The sequence below is a fragment of the Megalops cyprinoides genome, chromosome 15 (assembly GCF_013368585.1).
Source record: "Megalops cyprinoides isolate fMegCyp1 chromosome 15, fMegCyp1.pri, whole genome shotgun sequence".
NCBI lineage: Eukaryota > Metazoa > Chordata > Actinopteri > Elopiformes > Megalopidae > Megalops > Megalops cyprinoides.
Genome location: NC_050597.1, coordinates 12367890 through 12389523, shown reverse-complemented (window position 1 = coordinate 12389523; position 21634 = coordinate 12367890). Strand labels below are relative to the sequence as shown.

Below are 21634 nucleotides of genomic sequence, written 5' to 3'. Positions count from 1 at the left end.
GTTAGAAAATAACGTCATTTTCTTTCTAAGGCCGTCCAATGATACAGCCCTAAGGGCGGCGACTGGCACAGGGGAACCAATGGGTGAGGGTACGTCGAGCTATGGGTGGTTTTGTGTGTCCATCAGTCAGTTTCAGAAGGCGAGAGCAGCATAGAAAGAAAGAGAGTCCGGTAGGAAGCACGACCGTGGCGGATTCGCATCCTGACACCGACCCTGGATTTGCAGAAAACATTAAAACAGTCAAAAACGTCGATATTGCCCTTTGATCTTATGGATGATTAAATTATTTCACCAACTTTACAAAAGAAGCAAATTCTACGAACTTCATTTAATAGGTAAGAATTTGACAGAATTATTTTAATAGATTGTCAGTGCAGAAGAGAGAAACTATGTGAAATTATTAACGATTCAAAAATAGCACGTTAAGCACAGTTATAGACACGAATTTGGCTCGGTAGACCTGAAGCAGCGCATTTGTTAAAACCAACACTCCATGGACGAGGTTGCTGGCTAGCAAGAAAACAGTTCTAGCTGCCTCTAGCTGGAAACCCAACTTGCTATGCATTGTTCGTGCATTTATATGTGTGTATTTGCAAATCTAGCAAGCTACAACGCAACATTTTCTACTAACGTTGTAACACCATTGATCACTTATGTAGCTGGCTGGCTGCCTTGATTGTTAATACTGTATAGAGGCAGAAGTGGTGGAATTCGGGAAACATTCTCTTTCGATGTGTTCGGCATCAAATAACTGATAAGGAAAGGACTGTCTCGGGGCAGGCTTACATAAGGTAAAGTGAGCCACATCGTGATTGAAAACGCGTTTTCGAAAGAGAGCGAGAGCTTTAGATGTATTTTCTACCGTGAATCCATGCCCAACAAACCAGGATTAGCTATCTTTCGTGAGGCGATCAGATGTTCCATTGCCTTTGTCCTTTAATATGAATCTAGCTAACTACTGTTAGACTTGCTAGGTGGCTGCCTTATATAGTCTAGATAGTTTATGCTTGTATGATTGCTGACTATAGATGTTATGGTTGGTGCTATTTCTTTCATTTCTCTGTTTTTCTTTCTTGAAATTCGACCAGTTTAGCTAGTTACTTCCTCTAGGTACGCTGTAGGAGCGTTTATCGTTTTTAAAACGACACAGGACAAAGTGGACTGAAAATTATAGCGAGTATGTGTTCCTGGCGTTAATGCACAAGTCCTGTCAAGTGAAAACAAAAGATGACACGTCGCGTTTAGTTGTCTGACTGTCGAGCAACATATGTCCTTTTTTATTTTAGGTGTTTGTTAGCTACTTGGTTGCTCGGTGGAGTCGGGCAAGCAAGGACTGGATTAGATTATGTGGGGTGACATTGTACCACTGGCTAGTACTTCGTCAAATGAATGTTGCTGTTACACTGCACTGTAAGCGTCTCTGTTTCATGAACCAAACGATTAATGATTTTAAGGGCTATCGAGCTGTAATATTACTTTTTCACTGTTTGACCTTGTTCGGAAAGGGCTTGTCCATTTTTATTGTTAGACGGCAACTCGACACGGTGGTTTTCAACCGACAGGGATTTGGCTAGCTGTTTAGCTCGCCTACAGGGTACAAGGTCCTTTCTCTTATAAACAAGGGAATCTCTGCTTTAGTTGCACTGCCATTGAAAAAAAATAAGTTTGTTTCTGATGACACCCTTATTCAGTGCGAGAGCCCGTCGACGCTGATTGCTTGGATCTGGTGCAAAGGGATTCCTGCAAAAGATCACAGCGCGTTTTTCGTTCGTCTGCGACAGCTCGCTACAGTAGCGAGCACCCAGAGCTTTGCCACTGCCGGACTTGGCGAGAGGAAACGAAGCAAATTATCCCGTCACTAGCAGGATAGCTATCCTCCCTATATCTTGAAAAGGAATGGCATGTCAAACGAGACTTGTCTGCGAAAAAACAGATGACAATGTCGAATGTACTGCGAACGTGATAGTTTGTAGACGCGTTGTTTTTCTTCTGCGCTTGTGTCGGATTGTTGAACTGTTTCTGTTGTGTGTGATACAGAAATGGCGTCATCCACTCTGCCGTAGCGCAGCAGTAGACGGATACCACGCTAACCTGTTCCTCAGTAGTTTTTGAAATGGGATTTTCTGCGCTGTTTAAATGATATGGATCTTAAGTTTTAATCTGTCCAAGAGCGGTTTGTACTTGTCGATGCACTGTCAGTTTACTACACGGTAGAATGGGTTCAATTTAGGCGTATTCTGCGAGCCCTTTCTCGACTGGAAAATCACGCTGAAATTGTAACTGCTCGGGATCATTACATAAACAGCTGCAAATGTTTCCTAATTGAAATGATCAGCCCTTGCTCTCGACAGTTTACCACCAGGAAAGGCATAAACAAGTCAAATACATCAGATGTCATTTCCAATTTAGATATTTTCCATGCAGACAAGGAAGAAAACGGCATATCACAACACTGACATGTTAGAACAACCACACGTCCTTTTTAATGAAATTTGAGATTTGAACGGCTGGATAGCTACCTCTTTTCCCAGATCGGCGCAATTATTTTGAACAACGTTCTTTTTGAATCGCAGTTTCAAGTAAATAAACACAACAAACTGACATGTTTAAGATCGAGCTTGAAAAGAGACTGGTAACGTGGTTTGCTGGTTACATTTTACAATGAGCGCAAGTGCTGATTGTGCTCTACGTTGACTGTTGCATTTTTCATTGTGCACAGTTCTAACGCACGGGCTTCTATTAAAACGACTGTAAGCGTGTTGGAAGTGTAACTCAATAAAATTTGCGTTTCGATTCCTTTTAAATGAATCGCTGGTCGCCGTCTATATTAACCCCCTTGTTTAGACTAAGCCTTAAGGGGTTTAGATCGTGTTATGACAGTGTAGATCTACGCGGTGATGTCATGCTCGTGGAATATTTCCAACTTAATCATCGTGATTTCTTTAGTCTTAAAGCAGTTGTGCTCCTTTAAAATGGAGTTGTGAAGGTGCGCCACTGTATCATGGCTTTGATTTTATGTGAATAAATCGCGTCTGTTCGAGATTCATGTGCTTGCGCTCCCACACCAACAGTGAGTAAAATGTATTCCGATTCATGCTCTCAGCATTCCTAACTCAAAATATGTGTATGTGTTTTTGTAGCTGCAGGCGTGACGGGCTGCCCCATCAAGAGGAGGAGAGATTGCTGAGCGGAAATGAAGGTAAAAGCATGACCACTCTGTTAAGGCTCTGAGTTTACGTACAGGTTCGCTGGCACCTTCGCCGTCTCCTTGCGCCCCTTGTATAATTCTGTAGAGTTGATAACGAATGGCTCAAAAGGCAAAGTGTACGTGTGTATTTGAAAACGTAGTTCTGACTTGAATTTATCGCCCAAAACATCATTTTTTTGTCTTGTTATTTTCATGTCGGTCTCAGTTTTTAGCAAGAAAGAAAGGTGGTATGATCGACGTTAGTTTAATTTTTTAAACTGATTCAGACAACTGACTTTAATGTGTGACTTATTTCAATGACTCAAGTCAGACTAAGGCTTTTTTGAGGACGTACATAGGAATATCACTAATACATGTAATAGGCTACTAACAGCTTAATGTTGCTATACTGTCACGGAATATAAATTAGGCCTAGATTTTAATCGTTCTCACGTGTACAGTTGAGTCTGCTTTAATCTTTCTATTCACGGGTCTCGCTACAGGTAAAAGACATTTTAGAACTTTTCCTCAAGTGTTCTACTTTTCTAGCTGCTGTATGATGGTTAGTTGGCAGATTTTTGGGAAAAAACAGCTCCCGGTATACACAGTTTCGCACACTGCTATGGAGGTGTAGTGCGTACTGTAGATTAAGAGTTGATCGTCTTAATGTAGCATGCGTAAATTGCTTTTTCGCTTCTTCTTGCTGCGTGAACGGTGAAGGGTTCAGAGATGCACCGTAAAAGCGCTGCCGCGGAGCTTATATTCCCGCTGCATTTCTTTGTCATTAAATCATAAAGTTGAAGCCTCGGTGCTGCTACTTTGTATTTGTGACAGCGTGTGCAGGCTTTGCTTTTGTTTCCATGGTAACTGGCTGCTAGGTTATTACCTGCAGGATTTGTCCTATTGGCCGCTGGACTGACATGAAAGTAGGCGGGGGGGTTGGGGGGGGGGGGGGGGGGGTGGAATTGTGTTTTATTTATATTTGGTCTAGCAGAACGGTTGCCTGCAGCGTTTACTCTGCCTTACATTTCATTTTTAGATGGACAGAAAAAAACAGTTTAGGTATACGGAAACTTGGTGTCTCTGTAATGGCACGCAGGTTTAGGACAGTCTGAAGTTGACTTCTGACTTGTGACTTCACTGTATGTGAGCAGGATGCAAGGGGTTCTGGATCTGGGGTCAAATTTTTTCTTTTCCTGTGGGGAGGGGGATGTTTCAGTGAGGACTATGTTGTATTAGTTTTAATCGAAAACCCTGGGATGTGGTGAACGCAGAATTAAGACTAAAAAAGTCATGGGTAAGCTGTATGTATGTAGCCCCACCTCTTCTGTTCAGGTGGGAGATTAATGTGTTTGTCTGAGTGTATGTGTTTGTGACACTGAATACACTCTTAAGATGCCTGTTTTAGCATTAAAGAAAGTCCATTATCCTTTCATCAGCGCAAAACCACATGCGGAGCAATAGTGTTCCTCAGGGTATCCACAAATTGAGTTATAACCAACCAGACCCAGCCGTTATGTTTTCTGCTTGGTATGGCATCTTGGACTAGGGCTGCTCTGTTTGTTTTTCCTTCCTTAGGCTGTATTTACACTGGCAGAGTAGCGCTTTCAACAGTTTCAATATCGTGATTCAGGCATGCGTTGCATTGACACTTGTCCCGTAAGTCCACATACAGTAGTTTCCAGTTTACAACAGGCAGTGAACAGCACACAGGCACAAGGCTTGTAAACTGGTGGATAATTTCCACATGACTGTTGCACTCTCGCATGAAAACACTTCTGCCAGAGATACCCTTACACAGGAGTGCATCAGTAATGAGTGTGTTGTGTACTACTTTGCAAGGTGACGTGAGAGTTGTTTTGAATAAGGAAGGTAGCCATCATTCATAATTACAAGGATTTAGACTTTTCCCAAGCCTAATAAAACAAGCATTACAATTATTTGTGACTGGCTGTCTGATATATCCTTAAATTTGGAAATGTACAGACTGCTTCATTCATCCTAAAAATGACTGCAAAAACTCTTACCTTTTGTTGGATTTTTGGTTTCCTCTTTTAAATGCCATGGTGAAGAAGACAGCTACAAGTTGTGTTTAATATTGATTGAAAGGGCTACACTCTGCATTGATTGAAATTATAAGTTGGGAAAGATATTTTGAATGGTTGAATAATTGAAATGGTCAGAAAAAAACTTTTAAAATCATTTAAAATTCCACTTCATGCAATTTTTGCTATGAACACTCATGACTATGGTTTAAAATGCTTATTTTCCTGGAACTCAGGTGTTTGAGGGAAAGGAAGATACTCTTTTGTGTATTCATGATTCATGGGTCATACTATGCCCTTGCGCCCTACAGCATTTTAGTAACACCAGCACTCTCTGCTAAATGAGTTGCTTAAAACACTTCAGCCTTTACTAATACGGAAAAGTGTTCTTACTTTGCCTCAAGCAGTTCTCCCCGATGTAGTTATGTCACACGCCCAAATGACCCAGCCATGCTGGTTGCACATATTGAAGTGACTACGGAGCCTAGACAAAGAGCTGATTCAAGGCAGGATTATACATTGTGGGAAAAAAAACTTATTTTTGCCCCCACATCCTTGTTCCTTGTGTCTTTATTTGGCATTTGTTCCCTGGCATTATTAGATTAGGGGGCGGAGTGGTTTATTTTTACTACATTGATGGTCAGTTTTGTGAAGTGAACACATTTGAGTATCCCATCATTTTTGCATGTAATGGGACAAGCTTTGCTTAGTATGGAATATGTGTATTTTGTCCGTAAAGAAGTTACACCCATTAAAGTGTTGACCTACAGAGGATGTGTGTTATTGTGAAGGTATGGGTACAGATCCAACCGCAGGCTCAGACAGACTCTGGCTGTCTGTGAGTGATGTTTCCATGGGTTCCTGTGTACCATCTCTAATATCACAGGCACAGTCACCTCTGTGTTGCTCACAGGCAGAGAGAGGCTCTGTGCTTTGTGGTCTGCATTCATTTCATATGTGGCTTTGCATCTCTCATGAAGGAGCTTGGAACCCCTTTATCCCCTGTGAGCAATTCACTTTAAAAAAATCAGCACAGTTAAAAGCATCAGGAAGTAATCACAGCTGGTGTTGGTTCTGCTGTGTCATGATTTCTGTTTTAATAAAGACAGAAAAGCCAAATAATCATTTTCTGCTTGTGGGGACTCGTGATTGCCGGATGTCCAAGGTGCCCCGTTTACCTGCTCGAGTCAGCTGACTCAGGATGTTTCGGTGGCCCTCATGTTGCAGCCCGGTCACCCTACAGCCATTCCAGAATGACTGGCGTATGATCACAGTCTTCACACTCTGCAGCCCCTGCCCTTTCAGAACGAGTCCCCAGGCCGGGCTCAACCCGCTGCTGCCTCACCCATGGAGCGGGAGTATGTGATAGTGTTTCAGGGTGTCACACTGCGCTGATGCTGGACCCATTTAGCACTGATTTACTGATCTTCACATCACCTTAAAGTTATTTAACAGAAATTACAGCAAGTTCTAATGCAGTGCAATTTTTGTCTTTTGTTTTTTACAGGATTAGTTTTAAGTTTAATTTTGCTCAAGCATTTTGTCAGTTTTTCTGCAAGAATTCAGAATGCATGCTTTTTCCTCTAACAAAGAAGCTCAGGAAAATTCATCTAATTGCATTGCAGTTCATGTACCAAATAATGACATCCAGTTAAAACTTGGCCTCGCTGAAGTGTGACATGGTGGAATTTCCATTCCATACATTTCTTCAAACCAATGTGTTTAATGCAATAGAACCACTTATAAAGAGCATGTGTGAACTCTTTCCAGGATGCATTCTTATGAGATTACAGAAGAGATTGTTTCATGTGACTTTGTTGACACCAAATAAAACAACTGCTGTAAGTCATGTAGCCGTGTATGTGAAAAGTTAACTGACAGCTGAGTAGCTTAGCCAACAGTGAAGCTAGCTAACTAGATAACAGCTACAGCTAGCTAAAGAAGCATGGCCACAGCTCAGTTTAGCTTGCTAGCTAACTCTGTTGTTTTCTGTGTGTGTCTAAAAATGGTGCACTCTTGTGGAAAATTACATTTCCGTTTCACAATGTTTGGTAATGTAACATGATCCTCCTATAGAAAAGTTCAGAGGGGAAATGTGTAGGCATCTTTTTCTCTGTTATGTGCCTGTCTTCTTAATGCAAAGCTTTAGGAATTTTAATAATGCCATTTATGAGGGTACACTATCCCCGGCAGCGAAAGAAATGATAAACGTGAAGATGTGATGGGTCTGGTTTTGAAAGTCTGCTCTGCTGGAATTGGATTCAAGTCTGCCGAGGGAGAAAAGATACATTGTACATCTCCATTCTGGCTGGAACATGCATTCTCCCCTCTTCATAATTTACTGCACCTTCCCCAACAGCAGGAGAGCTGTCACCTGTATTTTTACTGCTTACTTTAGAAGAGGAGAAGCCAAATTTCAGCCATTTTCATGAATTACTCGCCAGTCGGTTAACCATGCAATTCACGGGCCGGCTGCATACTCACTGAAGATGAAGTTGAATTGAAATTGCAGGCTTGTGCAGTCTACAGTCTAGAAAGACAAATGTAAGCAAGTGGACTTACACTAGGGTTGGGCGATATAGCCATTGCCGTATATCGAATAGCTATTTTTAGAGCAATAACAGCTATCCCCTGAATGCCGCGACAAGATTCAACACAAAATTCAAAACGTCAAAGCAGTTTTTTGCTACAACAGCTGATTTATGGTAGGGAAATTAGTTTGGTTGTGCTGTTCAGTAACTTGCAAAATAGTCTCAAAAACCAACATGAAAAAGAATTGTGATAAGAGCGTGGATCGTGATCCTGCCTGAAAAAATCGTGATATGATGTTTTTGCCATATCGCCCACCCCTAGTTACGAGATGCGCCATTGTCATGCCCTCACACTGCTTATCAGGCCCTGCTGAATTACCGCCAGCTGAGTGACGCTCATACAGTGAGCACTATTCAGAGGACTGGTGTAAGCTTTGCGCGTGGAGACCCCATTGCATCGGATGCCGCGTTGCATGCAAGAGAGACTCGTGCAAGAAGCGCCCGGAGTGCACCTTCAGAATGAGAGCTTTGTGCAAGTTTCTACCCCGTCGGCTTTCGTCCTGAAAAACAAGACCTTGCTTTGCTCCCTCCGTTGATATCTGAACAAGCTGTTTTGTGGAAAACACTTCCAGTCCCAACAACTGCAGGAGTTTGTGTGGAGGTCTGAACAATTGGAGAACTCTGATTGCAAGTCTGTGCAGCAGCGAGGAGAGCTTCCTGTGCTGGGAGTGGCCCTTCAGTCACGGCCGTATTCACTCACATGGAAGAATAACAGGCACGCATTTTACACACCAGTAGTGATAGGTGAACAAAGAAGGCTGGAAAACATTCAGATAGACTGCCGCCCTGAATTGCCAATGCCTGTTTTTGTGCATTGTATTTCCTATGTTATGAGAGAGAGGTTTTCTTTCATGATCGTTTTAAGCTTTCGTAGCACTATGTGTCTGTATGTAGGATGGCCTTGTAAGTTGCTTTGTGTAAGAACGTGCGCCAAATAAATAAATGATATTCATAATGCTAATACCTATTCTGAAGTTTGGTGTGAAGTCACTGGCTGGTCTGCAGTTTCCGGCAGGAAGGGGGAGCAGTGCAGTTTGCTGTGCCCGGGCCGAGGGGGCTTCAGGGAGAGACGTGAGCTTTCAGTCTAGTTAGTTTGTAGTTGTCCATCAGCCGTGGTTCCTAAAGTGAAGAACAATCAGCATCGATTTCCCCCTAAGGGGCAGGAACCGTGCCGCTGAGTGTCCGGTGGCCCTGCCGTTTGTTTACCGAGCGCACGAGTGAACATTCCGGAAAGTCCTGAGTGGCCCTCGAGAGGGATCGGAGGTTGAATGGGTCTTTTTGTCAGGGCAGTTTTAAGTGAGAAGCCACACTGTAACGAATACTGAAAAATGATTGTTCTGGTTTGCATGGGAGCAGGACAGGAACTCCTGGAATGCCCTCTTGCGCTTTGGTGGTGATGGTGGCAGTGTTGGGTGGGGTGTGTCATTGAAACCAGTGATGTCTTTGTAACGGATTAAAATGACAGTTAGGAGTTATGCATTTTCCTTTGACTGGTAAGCAAGGGCAAGTGTGTGTGTGTGTGTGTGTGTGTGTGTGCATGCATGCGGTGTGCCTCCTTGGAATGGAGATGTGTCTGTTTCTCGGCAGGCCTTTGTAGCCACAGCAGTGGGCTGCCCAGGGAGAAACGGCCCCCTGAGCGCTCTCCTCCTGTGCAAAAGAAAAAGCACCCTGACCGCTACTCACATTTTCCTTTCAGCAAAATCAAAATGTCCAAAGGCAGCGTAAGCCCTGGATTATGTCAACGTAAAAACGAGTTTTGGCTTCACCGCCCCGTACGGCAGAGCTGCGCTCAGAGACTCCTGAGGGATCCCCCCCTTCCCCCCACCACCATCCCCCCGGCTCTGCAGCTTGTTAGCCTCTGTGGCGTCTCCGTCCAGACACCCGGCGGATAAGTCCGTCGTTTTCTGTGTTATCAGGCCAGGCCTGTCGAGATTAGGGGAGCTGACCGCTGCTTCTCAGGCGCTTTGGTGCTCCTTTTGAAGCCCTGGCCCCGTGCCTCCCCAGCCCACCCCGACTCTGCGGTGGAGGCCGGGAAATCCACAGCCTTCTTTCCTCCTGTAATATCAGCCCGAGCAGGATTTCATTTCTCCCCCCCACCCCCCCTACGGCCGCCCTGGTCAAGGAAATCAATGTCTGAGCATTGTACGGTCTGGGGGATCATTAGCCTGGACAGCAGTGTGTACAAATGAGCTTCTGGGCTAAAGAACCAAATTAAACTCTTTGCCCTGCGGTCAACGCGCAAAACACTTGTCGGCCCGGTCACTGCGAGAAATAAAGTGCAGTGATCTGAGGTGACCAGCCCTTGCTCGTTCCCTTTGACGATGCCCTTTGCTGACAGGACATCAGCATGAGGTCAGTGCGCTGCTCTCTCACCTCTTTGCCTGAGGTACTTCCTGCAAAGCTGTAAAAGAGGCATTTGGGACACAGGATCTTCCCACGTGGAATGTGTGTCCACCATGGTAGAGCTGTCTTCCCCTACAGTCTCATGTTTTGGGGTTTTCGCTGAAAGGCGATGCGCATTTTCTGTTTTCTTGTTAAGAAACGGAGTTGTCCGCCAGAGCTGGGCCTCCTCGGGGCTGCTGATGCGGTTCCCGAACAGAGCGCTTTATTCACAGTGAATGCGAAGGGGGGCGCGCCGGGGTTGGCAGGCTGCTATTAAGTGCCTTGGCGTCAGTGTGGGCCAGGACCCAGCCAGTCCTGCTCCGCGCTCATTCTCAGCTCAGTACTGCTCTACCACTGCGGCTGTCCAGACCACTGCCTGAGGGAGAAGGCACAGCAAGGTGTAATCCAGCTGAATGAACATGCTTCACGGCTTGTCGAGGCTTACGCGTGGAGGGGAGTCAAAGTTTTAGCATTAATACTGAATTCTATTAAAGTATCACTGAACATTACTAAAATTGCACTGCTGTGACTCTTTTTTTCCCCTTCACAAACTGGTCCAGTGCAGTTTTTATTCTAGTGGCAGTTCTTTGGGACAGTGTTGTAATGTTAGAAGAATTGAGCTGTTAACCCAAAGGTTTCTGAGCTGATTCTTAGGTGAAGCAGCTCTTGAGGAACATGCCAAAATATCCAGCTGTATGACTGGATAATAAACCGTGAGTAGAGTCAGTGACCCTGAATAGAGCCGTCTGCTGTTAAAGCCGACAAATATGTGTTTTTATATACATATATATATAATGAATAAGTGTAGGTAAATATGTACTGATGCTGTGTTGGTGTCCACGCTGTTTCAGTGCCGTTCATGTTTGCCATGTTTTATGCTTAGATGGATGCCAGGGACAGCTCAGCAGTGTGCCATGTCTTAGTCGATTTGTCTTTGCCAATTGTTTGAAGGTAACAATCGCCCTGAAGCTGTTCATCATCTCTAATTAACCGTTGTGCTTTCTGTGCTGTGCTGAGAAGATTATAGTGTGAATATTGTTTGAGCCGGAGAAATGTGCAGTGTGCTAAAAGTGTACGTTCTTCATTAGACTAGAGCAGCTGCTCTGAACTAGGAAAACAATGAGTTTTTTAAAAAAAAAATTCTGTGATTGATGCCTGGAGCTAAATCCCACCATTTAGGATATCATAAGAACCAAGGATTCTCAAGAACATAGTGTAGATTAACCACAAAGTAATTTTAAGGCAGAATGATGTGTCCGCTCTTCAGAAGTGCAATCCTAAACATGGCAAAGTGATAAAGGTTTATCATTTTCTTCCTTTTGTGTTTTGAGACTGTTTTTGTGTTCATGACTCCATCCTGGAATGCAAGCTCTTTTTCAGATTAGCCAAAGTAACAATTGCCTTTGTAACTTAATTTTAGCTTTATTTCAACTTCAAAAGCTGAACAAAAGCTCCTGTGTCTGCTGATAAGAATTTTGTTTTTGTGATCGGTATGCGTTCAGTTCTCATATGACAGTTTACAAATAAATGGCTATTAAAAACGGACGGTGCATCTGTGGCAGTTCTTTGGCAGAGATAACTTCCTTAACCCCACAGGTCATTCAAAGGCCACTATCCTAATCAAAGAGGCAAAAATGCAAAATACTCACCTTATCATTCAGAGCCTCATTTTTTACAAACACAGCCACACATCACATGAAACAATGTTTCCAGTGTGCATTAGGATCTGAAACAGTGGAATCACTCTCAGATGTTTACATTTAAACCTGAGTAAAGAGAAATTCATTAATAAAAAAAGATATAAACAGTAAATTCATTGTGAATGTAATGATTTTGCATTTTGCATTGTGATTGATTTTTTGCGGTATGCTTGTGCATTCTAAAGAGATGTTGGTCAGTCACTACAGCTTTTTCCACAATCTTGGTGACTCTCCAATAACGCCAGACACACCTGCTCATGCACTGTGTAATTACACACATATTGGCAGAAGTAGATCCCTGGAGGAAGTAGAAGACCTATAATTGTGTCTTCACACCAGGCACAAGGTTAAAAGACACATATAAAATAATAGGGCTGAACATTTTCATACTGTGGTCACACCATTTATCTTCCCTATCACCAAGATGTCCCCCACACACCGTCGGCGGCAGACCTGACCTCGGTCACAAGCACATGTGAGCCGTCACTCAGCTGATGAGGAATCCCTGCACACGTGGAATGGGCTAACGCAGGCTTCAGCTGAAGCAGTTGTCAATGCGGCAACCTGCTGACATCATCCAGCAGACTTCCCGTTTCTACCCTGTGATATCAATTTACTTCTGGCAGTGCCAAGGATGGTGGTGGTGGTGGTGGATTTTTTGGAGGGGGGGGATGGGGGCCGACTGGGTTCTTGTAGCTGATCTCTAATCCGCACTCTTACACAGGACTTACTGAATGAGAAGAAGCCTCAGAGGGAACAATACAATGGGGATATGGGGATAATAACTTGGGTGGTTGAATTGCAGCATTTCATCGTAAGACTACAGCCTAAATTCTGGCACAGCCAAAATGGCGGATGGAAAGAAACCCAAGTGAACATCTGTGTGTCTGACTGCAGGACCTGTGCATCTGAGACAGACAGGGAGAGTGTCTGCCACACTGCACCCTGTATGGTCCTGGGGGGCTGTGGCTGAGAGTAGGTTATCCGACAGAACTCTGTGTGTGTGTGTGTGTGTGTGTGTGTGTGTGTGTGTGTGTGTGTGTGTGTGTGTGTGTGTGTGTGTGTGTGTGTGTGTGTGTGTGTGTGTGTGTGTGCGTGTGTCTGTGCTAAATGAACAGCTGAGTGGTGGCGTGTTAAGGCTTTCAGTCTGAAAGGCACAGGAAGTGCTTGGCTCTCTGGCTGCTTGTCCAGGATGTTTGAGAAAGCATGCTTGTGCCAGTCGGTGCACACGGGTATTAAAGAGCCCTGATCCAGAGTTGCTGGAGCGTCACAAACCTCCTGCTCCGCCAGGAATCCTGGTTTGTGTGAACTCGGATGGTGTGGCGGAAAATTAAAGTTGTGCGAACTTGGCAAGATACAGTGACCTAAGGTTTTACAATGTCTTTTGAGCCATGCTGCAGAGCAGGGTGCTAGAGGAGTTCTTACTCACAGAGGATGGTACCAGTAAACACACACACACACGTACGTGCGGGCTTTCTTTTCTTTGACAAGGCCCAAAACGCCATCGGCCTCCAGGCCTAGTGTGCTAATGCCAGGTCCTCGGAATGGTACGTTAGGAATTCTTCAGGACTGTGTAGTGTCACACTTGAACGGTTTGCTCAGAGATCTGAAATGCTATTCCTGGTGCAGAAGTATTTCAAGACACGGCCTAAAGCAGAGGGACTTGACGTTTCGTTTATGGGGGAAGAAGAAGAAAAAAAACCTGGGAGCTACGAATATGTGCGCCTTTAAGTCCTGAGCGGGAGATGTGCAGGGGTCTTGGTGGAGTGGAGTCCGCCTCTTTTGCCCTGCAGAGCTTCTTTGGAAATTTCCCAGGCTGCCCTCTTTCCACTGCGCCACTTCTGCAAAGGCAGATTGGGGACGGTACCCCAAGTAGAGCCCTGTCTCTCCAGCACTGTACCATACCCGGGCTAATTCTCTTTGACGTTAGTTGTGTAGTTGTGTCGGCAGGGTGCCGCAGTCCAGCTGGCTTTGTTTGTGAAACCCCCTCCTGGACCTATCGTTGACGGACGGGAAGTGATCGTATGTGGCTCTGTTTGCTTCTGTTTGAGAAGAAAGCGTAGCTGAGAAAGTTGCTCCCTGTTCCAGTCGTCCTTGTCTAAATATAGCACGCTAATGTATTGTCTGGCATTGGGGGTGCAGTGTTGTGAAAAATGCATTTTTCAAGCAGTGAAATGCCCTTACCAGAGAGACTATACCTGACCCTCAACCTGGGCTTTAGGAATCAGAAATATTTTGTTGTCTTTTGTGAAAATCCTAGTCATACTTGCTTATTTGTGTTTTTTTTATTTATTTATTTTCTCTGAGAGAGAACAATCTGCTTGAAGTAAAGACTTTAAAAAATCAGGGCATAAAATATTTTGTCACCTGCGAAAATTATTCTATTTTGAGAAGTTTTTTGCAGGCTAACTTTAAAACTGGAAGGAATATCTTTTACAGGTGACAGTAAACCTGTATTTAATGCCTTACTGATATTTTTCTCTTTGCTTGGACCCATCTGGTCCAGTATACCACACCTTCTCGCCATGGTGAGCTCTCATGCTCATTAATTCTTTTCCCTCAAAGCAAGCCATTTCAAAATCAATGTTTGAGATTGTGCTTTTGAAAACCACAACTGACCAGTTCTTTTTGTACCAAACTCAAACGTGAGAAACTAGCCTTCAATGGTGAGTCACCCTGATTTCAAAGCCCCTTTTTCAAACAAAACGTCAATTTTTTTTTCAAGGAGTTATGGCTCCTTGCTGTATTTTTTTGGTAATTTGTTTAAATGTTTAATTTCCTTTTGTGCTGTATGTAACATGACCTTTTCATATTTTTCCCCATTGCTTGGCACTAATCTGATTAGAGTAGCTTGCTGCATAATGAATACGCACATTGTCAGCAGAAAGAATGCCACTTAGCTCCCCTGTACTAGACCACATTCATATTCTTATGCGCTGTTGGAACAAGGATAGAACAATAGTAGCATAGCACTAATATTTCTGTCAAATGTATCTAAAAGGTGTATTACAGATGTCATTAGTACTGCCAGCTTGAATATTGTGAACTTGGTTAAATGTTCTAATGTTGACACTATTTGTTTTGAGTGGAATCTGTTCAGCTAGCTTTGTTAAATCTGTGGATGGACTTCCTCATAAAAGATGGGGCTGCTTCTTAGTGTTTTTAATATAATGGTAACTTACCAAGCATTTATGTGACAGTCTCCACCTTGCTTGAATGACAGTGTATGGGGAGAGGACCTGTAATTATGGAGGCTGTCTCAGTCAGCACATTGCTCTGTGCCAGCAGAGCAGACTGAACGGGCAAACGTTAACAGCTATGGATCAGGGAGCACTATTCCTGATCGTAAATGGACTGTGAGTAAATGCTTGCCTCACTGTCGGAAGGCTGTCTGTTCATGATGCTAAATATTGACAGGATGGAGGGATGATTTGTGTGCGTGTGCATGCGAGTGTTCGTGTGTGTGTGTGTGTGTGTGTGTGTGTGTGTGTGTGTGTTCATTCCTGACGAAGCAGCCCTAGAAATGATACTGCCCCTTGTTCTCTGACTCACTCACTGACTGTATGAATGAGGGAAAGTGCAGCTAAGACAGTGGGAATGTTCTGTACAGCTACAGAACAGTGCTGGGTTAGTTCTTTTCATCTGTTCCTCATGTCCGCTTGCATTTGCCAAAAAAAATGAACTACTTCCATAAAATGCACAGGGTTTGCGCCCTCACAAACACCAATGTGTCCATCAGGCAGAACAGTGTGTAACGTCACCCAAATAACTACAGTACATTTCACACAGTTAGGTATTCAAATATTAGGACAAATGTTTTCGTGGACTGGTATTAGGGCAATTGACTGTTCAGTCTCCCACATGAACAGACAAACATTTAACTGAAGAATGTGTAATTAAGCCTAATCTGGAGTTGGAATTTGGAAGAGAGAAGGGTAAATGCTGCTCAGCCCTTTCTCAGTTGCACATCTCCTGGTATCTCTTTGTTTGACGTGAGGCATTATGGTGAGTGCTGGGCTAGGAGGTGGGACTGAGCCCCCCAAAATCCCCGAATAGATTCAACTCAGCGATGCGCAGATGAACTTTGGCCGGCTGCCTCTGGGGGCGGCCGCTATCCTTCCGCACTCGGGTGATTGTATATAATTTACTATCCTAACTGGGCTATCAGAGCGTGAGCTACCTGCCAGAAACCCTGCAATTTGCAGGTAGAAAAATGGAATGGCAGCCAAGTCCCGCGAATGCTGTGATGTACAGCGTAGCCGTGTTCCCCGCGTTTCCATTAACTGATAGATACTGGCTTCTGATCCTTGTCAGAGACTTAGCCTGTCAGCCTGACTAATAGCTCTTGTGACTGCTGCTGGCTGAAGAAATAGTGAGTAAGCGTGCAGGAGTGTTATCAATGTGAGTGTTGTTTTGGGGCGTTTGCGCACTGGTGGGGTTCAGACTAAATGTTTGAAAGTCAGAGCTGACTGGCTAAGCGTGGGCTGGAGCTCCAAATGCAGTTTACCAGTCTGGTGTTGTCGTGCATGTCTGGGAGATGCTTGTTTTCCCTCTCTGTTTCTGTGTGAAAGTCACTCGCTGCCTGTCACCTTTTTCCCCTCCCCCCAGACCCTGGAGGAGCCCCCCTACCTGACTGTGGGCACGGACGTGAGCGCCAAGTACAGGGGGGCCTTCTGTGAGGCCAAGATCAAAACCGCCAAGAGACTGGTCAAGGCGAAGGTAAGCCAGTCACTCAACGTGACAGCCGTCACCTAGAAACACACTTTCCTTCTCAACCCTTCCTGGAAGTATGTCAGGTGCTTCTGTCTTTTTCCTTTCCTGAAAGGTTAGTCTGCAGGTAGAATGCTTAATATACAGCCCTTGAGGTAGGCACGCCTCTGTAGAAGCCAGGAGAAGCCGCGGAGCATGGACTGTCCCCACTAACCTTAGGTGACTCTCCGGCAGACCAGACGTGGAGAATAACCGTTTCACACAACCCCCCACTGGAGGAGGCGGCGTGGCCGATTCCAGCCCTCTCACTCAGGGCAGTGTCGAATGAGCCCGGGCGAGGCTGTCTCTGTGAATTTAGATAGCACGCGTCAAAGAAAACCAAGAACCGGTCGACTCAGACTCGAAAGCGTTCAGCAGTGGGGGGGGTCCCCACATGTCACCTGCCACTGCTCAGCCACAATCCAGCCTCTGATGACACCCGTGAGCGCAGAATCGTCCCCTTTTGTGTGGCTGGTTCCCACCCGTTTCACATGGCATTTGCAGCAGCCGTTGGCACGGCGTAAGCTGAGATATTGTGCAGGCAGGCAGGCGTCACCTGCTGCCATTGTGATGGGGAGACCTTGGTTCCATTTATAACATCAGAATGAATAGGCTTCATTGCGCGGTAGAAACGCTCAAACCAATTCTGATCTTGTTCTCACTGAGGAGCAAGGCCTTGAGCACTGACTGACCTGATTATTTTCACACAACTAAATGATTTTTTTTTGGGGGGTGGGGGGGGATCAGGGCCAAATTTGGCGCATGTGCTCATTTTCTGACTGTACTAATGTGCGTCTGCACATGCACACCAAATTTGGCGTTAAAAACATCATCGGATCGAGTGAGAGGAGCTGGACAGTGAGCGACCCCCATTCATTGTTAATGCCATAAAGAGACTCGCTGTATTCCAACACGGTGGCAGAATAGTGGCTCTTTGCAAATCTGCGACGTAACCCACGGCAGACCCTAGGCCGACCCTATTCTCTTTTCCTCTACCGGGCACTCGATTAGGCCTCTCCTGGTCAAGTGGTCTTGGCTTGCCGGCATTTTCTTCGGATGCCCCGTAGGACCTGGGGGTGGACAATGACCACCGTGTTCATGGATCAGTAAACCCACGCTGTGTTCCGCACAGGAAGCGCCACAGCCTGATCACGGGTTTACTTGTAAATTTGGCCCGAGCCCTAGAAGGCGCAAGCACTCCGTGAGGTTTAATCAAATTATCAGGAAGTGAGCTTCTGACAGACGCAGAAGAGCTTTAAAGGAAGTCACATGTGATTCGGGTTTTGAGCCCCGTGAAGAAATGAACGCAGCCACATGCTGAAGTTGTGTTTTTGCATCTTCCCAGTCTGTTTCTGCAGGGTTCGCTACAGTAGCATGTTAAGTATGGGGACTGTGTGGTATTTAGTCACACGTTGTTGTCATCCTGTTATTTTCTTGGAATTGACTTTGCGGCTTTTTTGTATTAATCTCCTCTTATCCATCTCCTCCACAAACTCCAGTGCCATATGTTTCTGAGGTTCCTGCAGCGCTGGGGACTAAATAAAAGAAATCAGCATGTTTACTTTTAGCTTTGCTTTGTTGCGTCACTTAGAGGTGATGGAAAAAACATTATACTGGCTCTTTATTCAGTAATAGGCTGTAAGAGACAGGAGCTGCTGCAAGAACAAGTAGAGTCTTCACACTACTGTAATGTTCCCAGAAGGTTAAGATGTATTGGAACACACTGATAAATTGTGCAAATGAATGTGACCCTTTTTGGAACATTAGAGTAGTGTACAGGCTCTACTTTTTCTTCTGACCTGATGACTTGTCCTTCAGGAGTCAGAAAGATGTCTGTGTCAAGCGTGGGCTCCCGGTTCTCCTCTGAGTGCAGGACCACTGCAGAGTCTTTAGCCAGGGCAGATACCCACTGCAGCCACCGGCCAGTCCTCCTTACAGCAGCCCTGTGAGTCATGCCTCTGGTTACCCGCACGGCCTGCAGAAAGCAGGCTGGAAGTGATCCTGGAGTTTTAGGCCATGCCTTTCAGCCAGCAGCGGATTAACGCCAGGAGCAACAGTCGATTCAAAGTCCCGTCCAGTCAGTGGCTCCATTTGAATAAATAAAGTTGCTGGCGATGGAGTGATTTCACTTAAACGGCCCCCTAGAGGAATTGCTTATTTCCTTTCAAAGGGCATCTCCCCTTTACCTTCAAAGCGGAGGCACAGCATTGCAGACGCTTGCTTGAAAACGGTCAGTTTTCATTTCTTCCCTAAGGGTATTTCATGGGCTGTGCTGTAAACAATGCTTGCTGAGTAGGTAATCCGTGTCAGTATGCAGAGCCTCTCTCCAGTCATAGATGTGGTGTGCACTTTGATTATGAATATTTCCAGTTTTTTATTCTTATAGTCACCTGTAATGTACAGATACTTTTATTTTGTAACACAATGAAAAAAGAGCATCGATCCACCTTATCCACGCTTGGTTCTGCGTTATTTGTTCTCAGTCTGTGTTGTGGCTGTTCACTTGGTGATCTAGCTGACTAGGTCAGTCCACAGGAAAAAAAAAAACATACGCTTATTTCATGTGTAAGATGAGGCATCCCTTAATTAACAGAGTTTTAATGGTCTAGCCTCATGATGTGAAGCTTGTAGTATAGGGAGCTGCTGACCAAGCCATGGTCCGAGTGTTGCTGCTGATGGCTGAGGTCATTCTCAGAGTGATGTTCAATAAGAAGGGGAAGTCTGAAAGTCAGTAGTGTAGGAATAAGGGATCGTTTTACAGTAGTAACGTGTCACTTGGAATGAAAAAACCTGAGCTGAGCCCTGCATTCAACAGACCAGCCTCTGTTCTGCTCCTCACACGGCAGTCAGAGGGTTCCACACCTCTGAGTCACCGTTTGTGAGGAGTCTTGCCCTCAGAAGAGCAAGCAGGATACTCACAAGTTTCACCTAGCCCCGAAAGAGAGGAAAGTGAAGTACGCTTAGGCTGAGGGTGCAGTCCTGGCCTTTTATAAAACTTGCTATAATGCTCTGCCTGGCTTAGTTAACTGTCTCGTTGAAATGTGCTAGTGGCCTGCGTTTATGTTTTTTAAAAAAAGGACTGATCAGAGATATGAGCCGCTCTTTCGTCAAAAGCAGTTTCATAAACTGTTTAGTTCAGTGGCACTTCAAAGCTGAGAGATAGATGGCTGCACAGAGAACCGGTTCAGTTAGGTGCAGTGATTGCTACCTTCGCTTGGCTCAGCAATGCTTTCTCTGGTATTTTCTATGGGATGATCTCTCTCTCTCTCCTCTGCTGGCTGGCAGCTCTGTGACTGGACCTGTTGATTCCCCCCCCCCCCCCCCCCCCCCCCCCCCAGTCCCATATGTTATTACAGCCACAGTAGGGGTTGATGGTCCATCAGGGCTTCTCAGTGTGTGACAGAGCTGATGTTATCAGCGTATGTTTGCGTGATTCGCGACTCTGAGGTGAGCTTGGGGGTTGAGTGCCAGCAATGGAGGAGTGCGGTAATTATAACAATGGTGTTTTTCCCATCTGCTTTACTGAATGGAGGAAAATCCGCCCTCCACAGTACTGGAATCACACAGAGTGACATTCTTAAATAGGAAAACGCGGCGGCACTCCTGTGTCCTTCTAGACTCAGCATTGAATCCTCGTCAGATCTGGCTTAAAATAAAAAAGGCTTAGAAAAGGCTTACAATGGCGCTGTATTGAAAAGTAACCTACACGTCATAGAGTAAACCTTGAATGCCCTCTATTGCTCCGTCGCTGTGGGTGACGTCGCTTTGAAATGGCTTTGTATGATAAAAGGTCTTATTCGCGGTTGCAAGCCAGGACACTCAGTTTGTTCCACACCCAGGGTGGCAGTGAGACGATTTCTGAAGTCACCAGGCTGTGATGTGGAGAATCAATGATGCTGGGCCTTTGGAGTGGATATTTATGTGCTGTTTTTACTGATTTTTTTTCCACGCTTTCCATTCCTCAGGTGACCTTTAAACCCGACTCCTCGACGGGCGAGGTGCATGACGAGCACATTAGAGGACCTTTAAAGGTAAGACAGGGGGGACAGGTGCTACTCAGTGGCTCTAGGGCCACGCTATGGCCCACAGCCAAACTGGAGGCAGTCATTTTGTCTGCTTTTCTGTATTTATTTGTCTCTAATTTTCCTCGAATTGAAATGTAGCCCCGTTCAGACAGGCAGGGCTATTCCTGTCTCTTAAGGAGCAAGCAGACAGTATTATCAGCCGTGGCAGGGAGTCTGCAGTCCAGCTCAATACAGTAATTACATAACCGGGCCTGCTGCTACCCAGCAGCGTACGAGTGACTGATGTGGAACAGCGGAGGAGATGGAGGGCCGTGAGATGCATTGCTGCCTTAAAGTGGTCAGTAGTGTCCAATCTCACCTTTAGCTGACGAGATGTCAGCTTGGCCTTCTCTACATTTACACTCTCCCCACCATATGTCCACTTTACTGAAGCAGGATTACTAGGTGTGTGTGGCCAGGCAGTATCTCCAGGGCGATCTGTCACTTGTGCAGTAGGAAAGCGCTTAGCGCTACTGGAAAATCTCTCATGGCATAATAAGTATGACATGTAGTATACCACTTTTGGCAATGAAGGTGCTCTCTTAAGTTATTTTACCTTTTCAGAAACTGTCACCATGCATGGAAATAGTACGGCGTGTGCAAGGATATATTCCGGAATTTCACAAAATGGGAATAAAAATAAAATGTCGTTAACTGCTAAAGAAATAAGTGTGCGTTAAATATGAATTATTAATCAATTAATGTGTAATAAACATGCAGTAACACTCATATTTCACTTGGTACGGCACCCCTGCTCTTGAGTGTTCTGTTAATTGTCACTCTGTACCGGAGGATTCATCTGTTCTGCTTGATTTCACAATGAAAAAGCCTCCTTTTTCAGTGTAATTTAAACAAACAACACTTTTCTACTTTTAAACAGCAAGTGCAATTGCAGTAGTTTGCATTGCTTCCTGTG

At 45.0% G+C, this 21634-nt stretch overlaps 1 protein-coding gene across 2 annotated transcripts in view; it reads left to right on the top strand.

Annotated features, from left to right (window-relative positions):
• The first annotated feature begins 163 nt into the window (after positions 1-163).
• The window catches only part of arid4b (AT-rich interaction domain 4B), a 49334-nt gene continuing 27863 nt past the window's right edge, over positions 164-21634 (top strand). For both annotated transcript variants that reach the window (XM_036546916.1, XM_036546915.1), the window contains exons 1-4: positions 164-335; positions 3141-3199; positions 16514-16624; positions 20620-20685. In XM_036546916.1, the coding sequence (XP_036402809.1) occupies positions 3194-3199; positions 16514-16624; positions 20620-20685 (183 nt within the window). In that variant the 5' untranslated portion in view covers positions 164-335; positions 3141-3193. The remainder of the gene's footprint in view (positions 336-3140; positions 3200-16513; positions 16625-20619; positions 20686-21634) is intronic.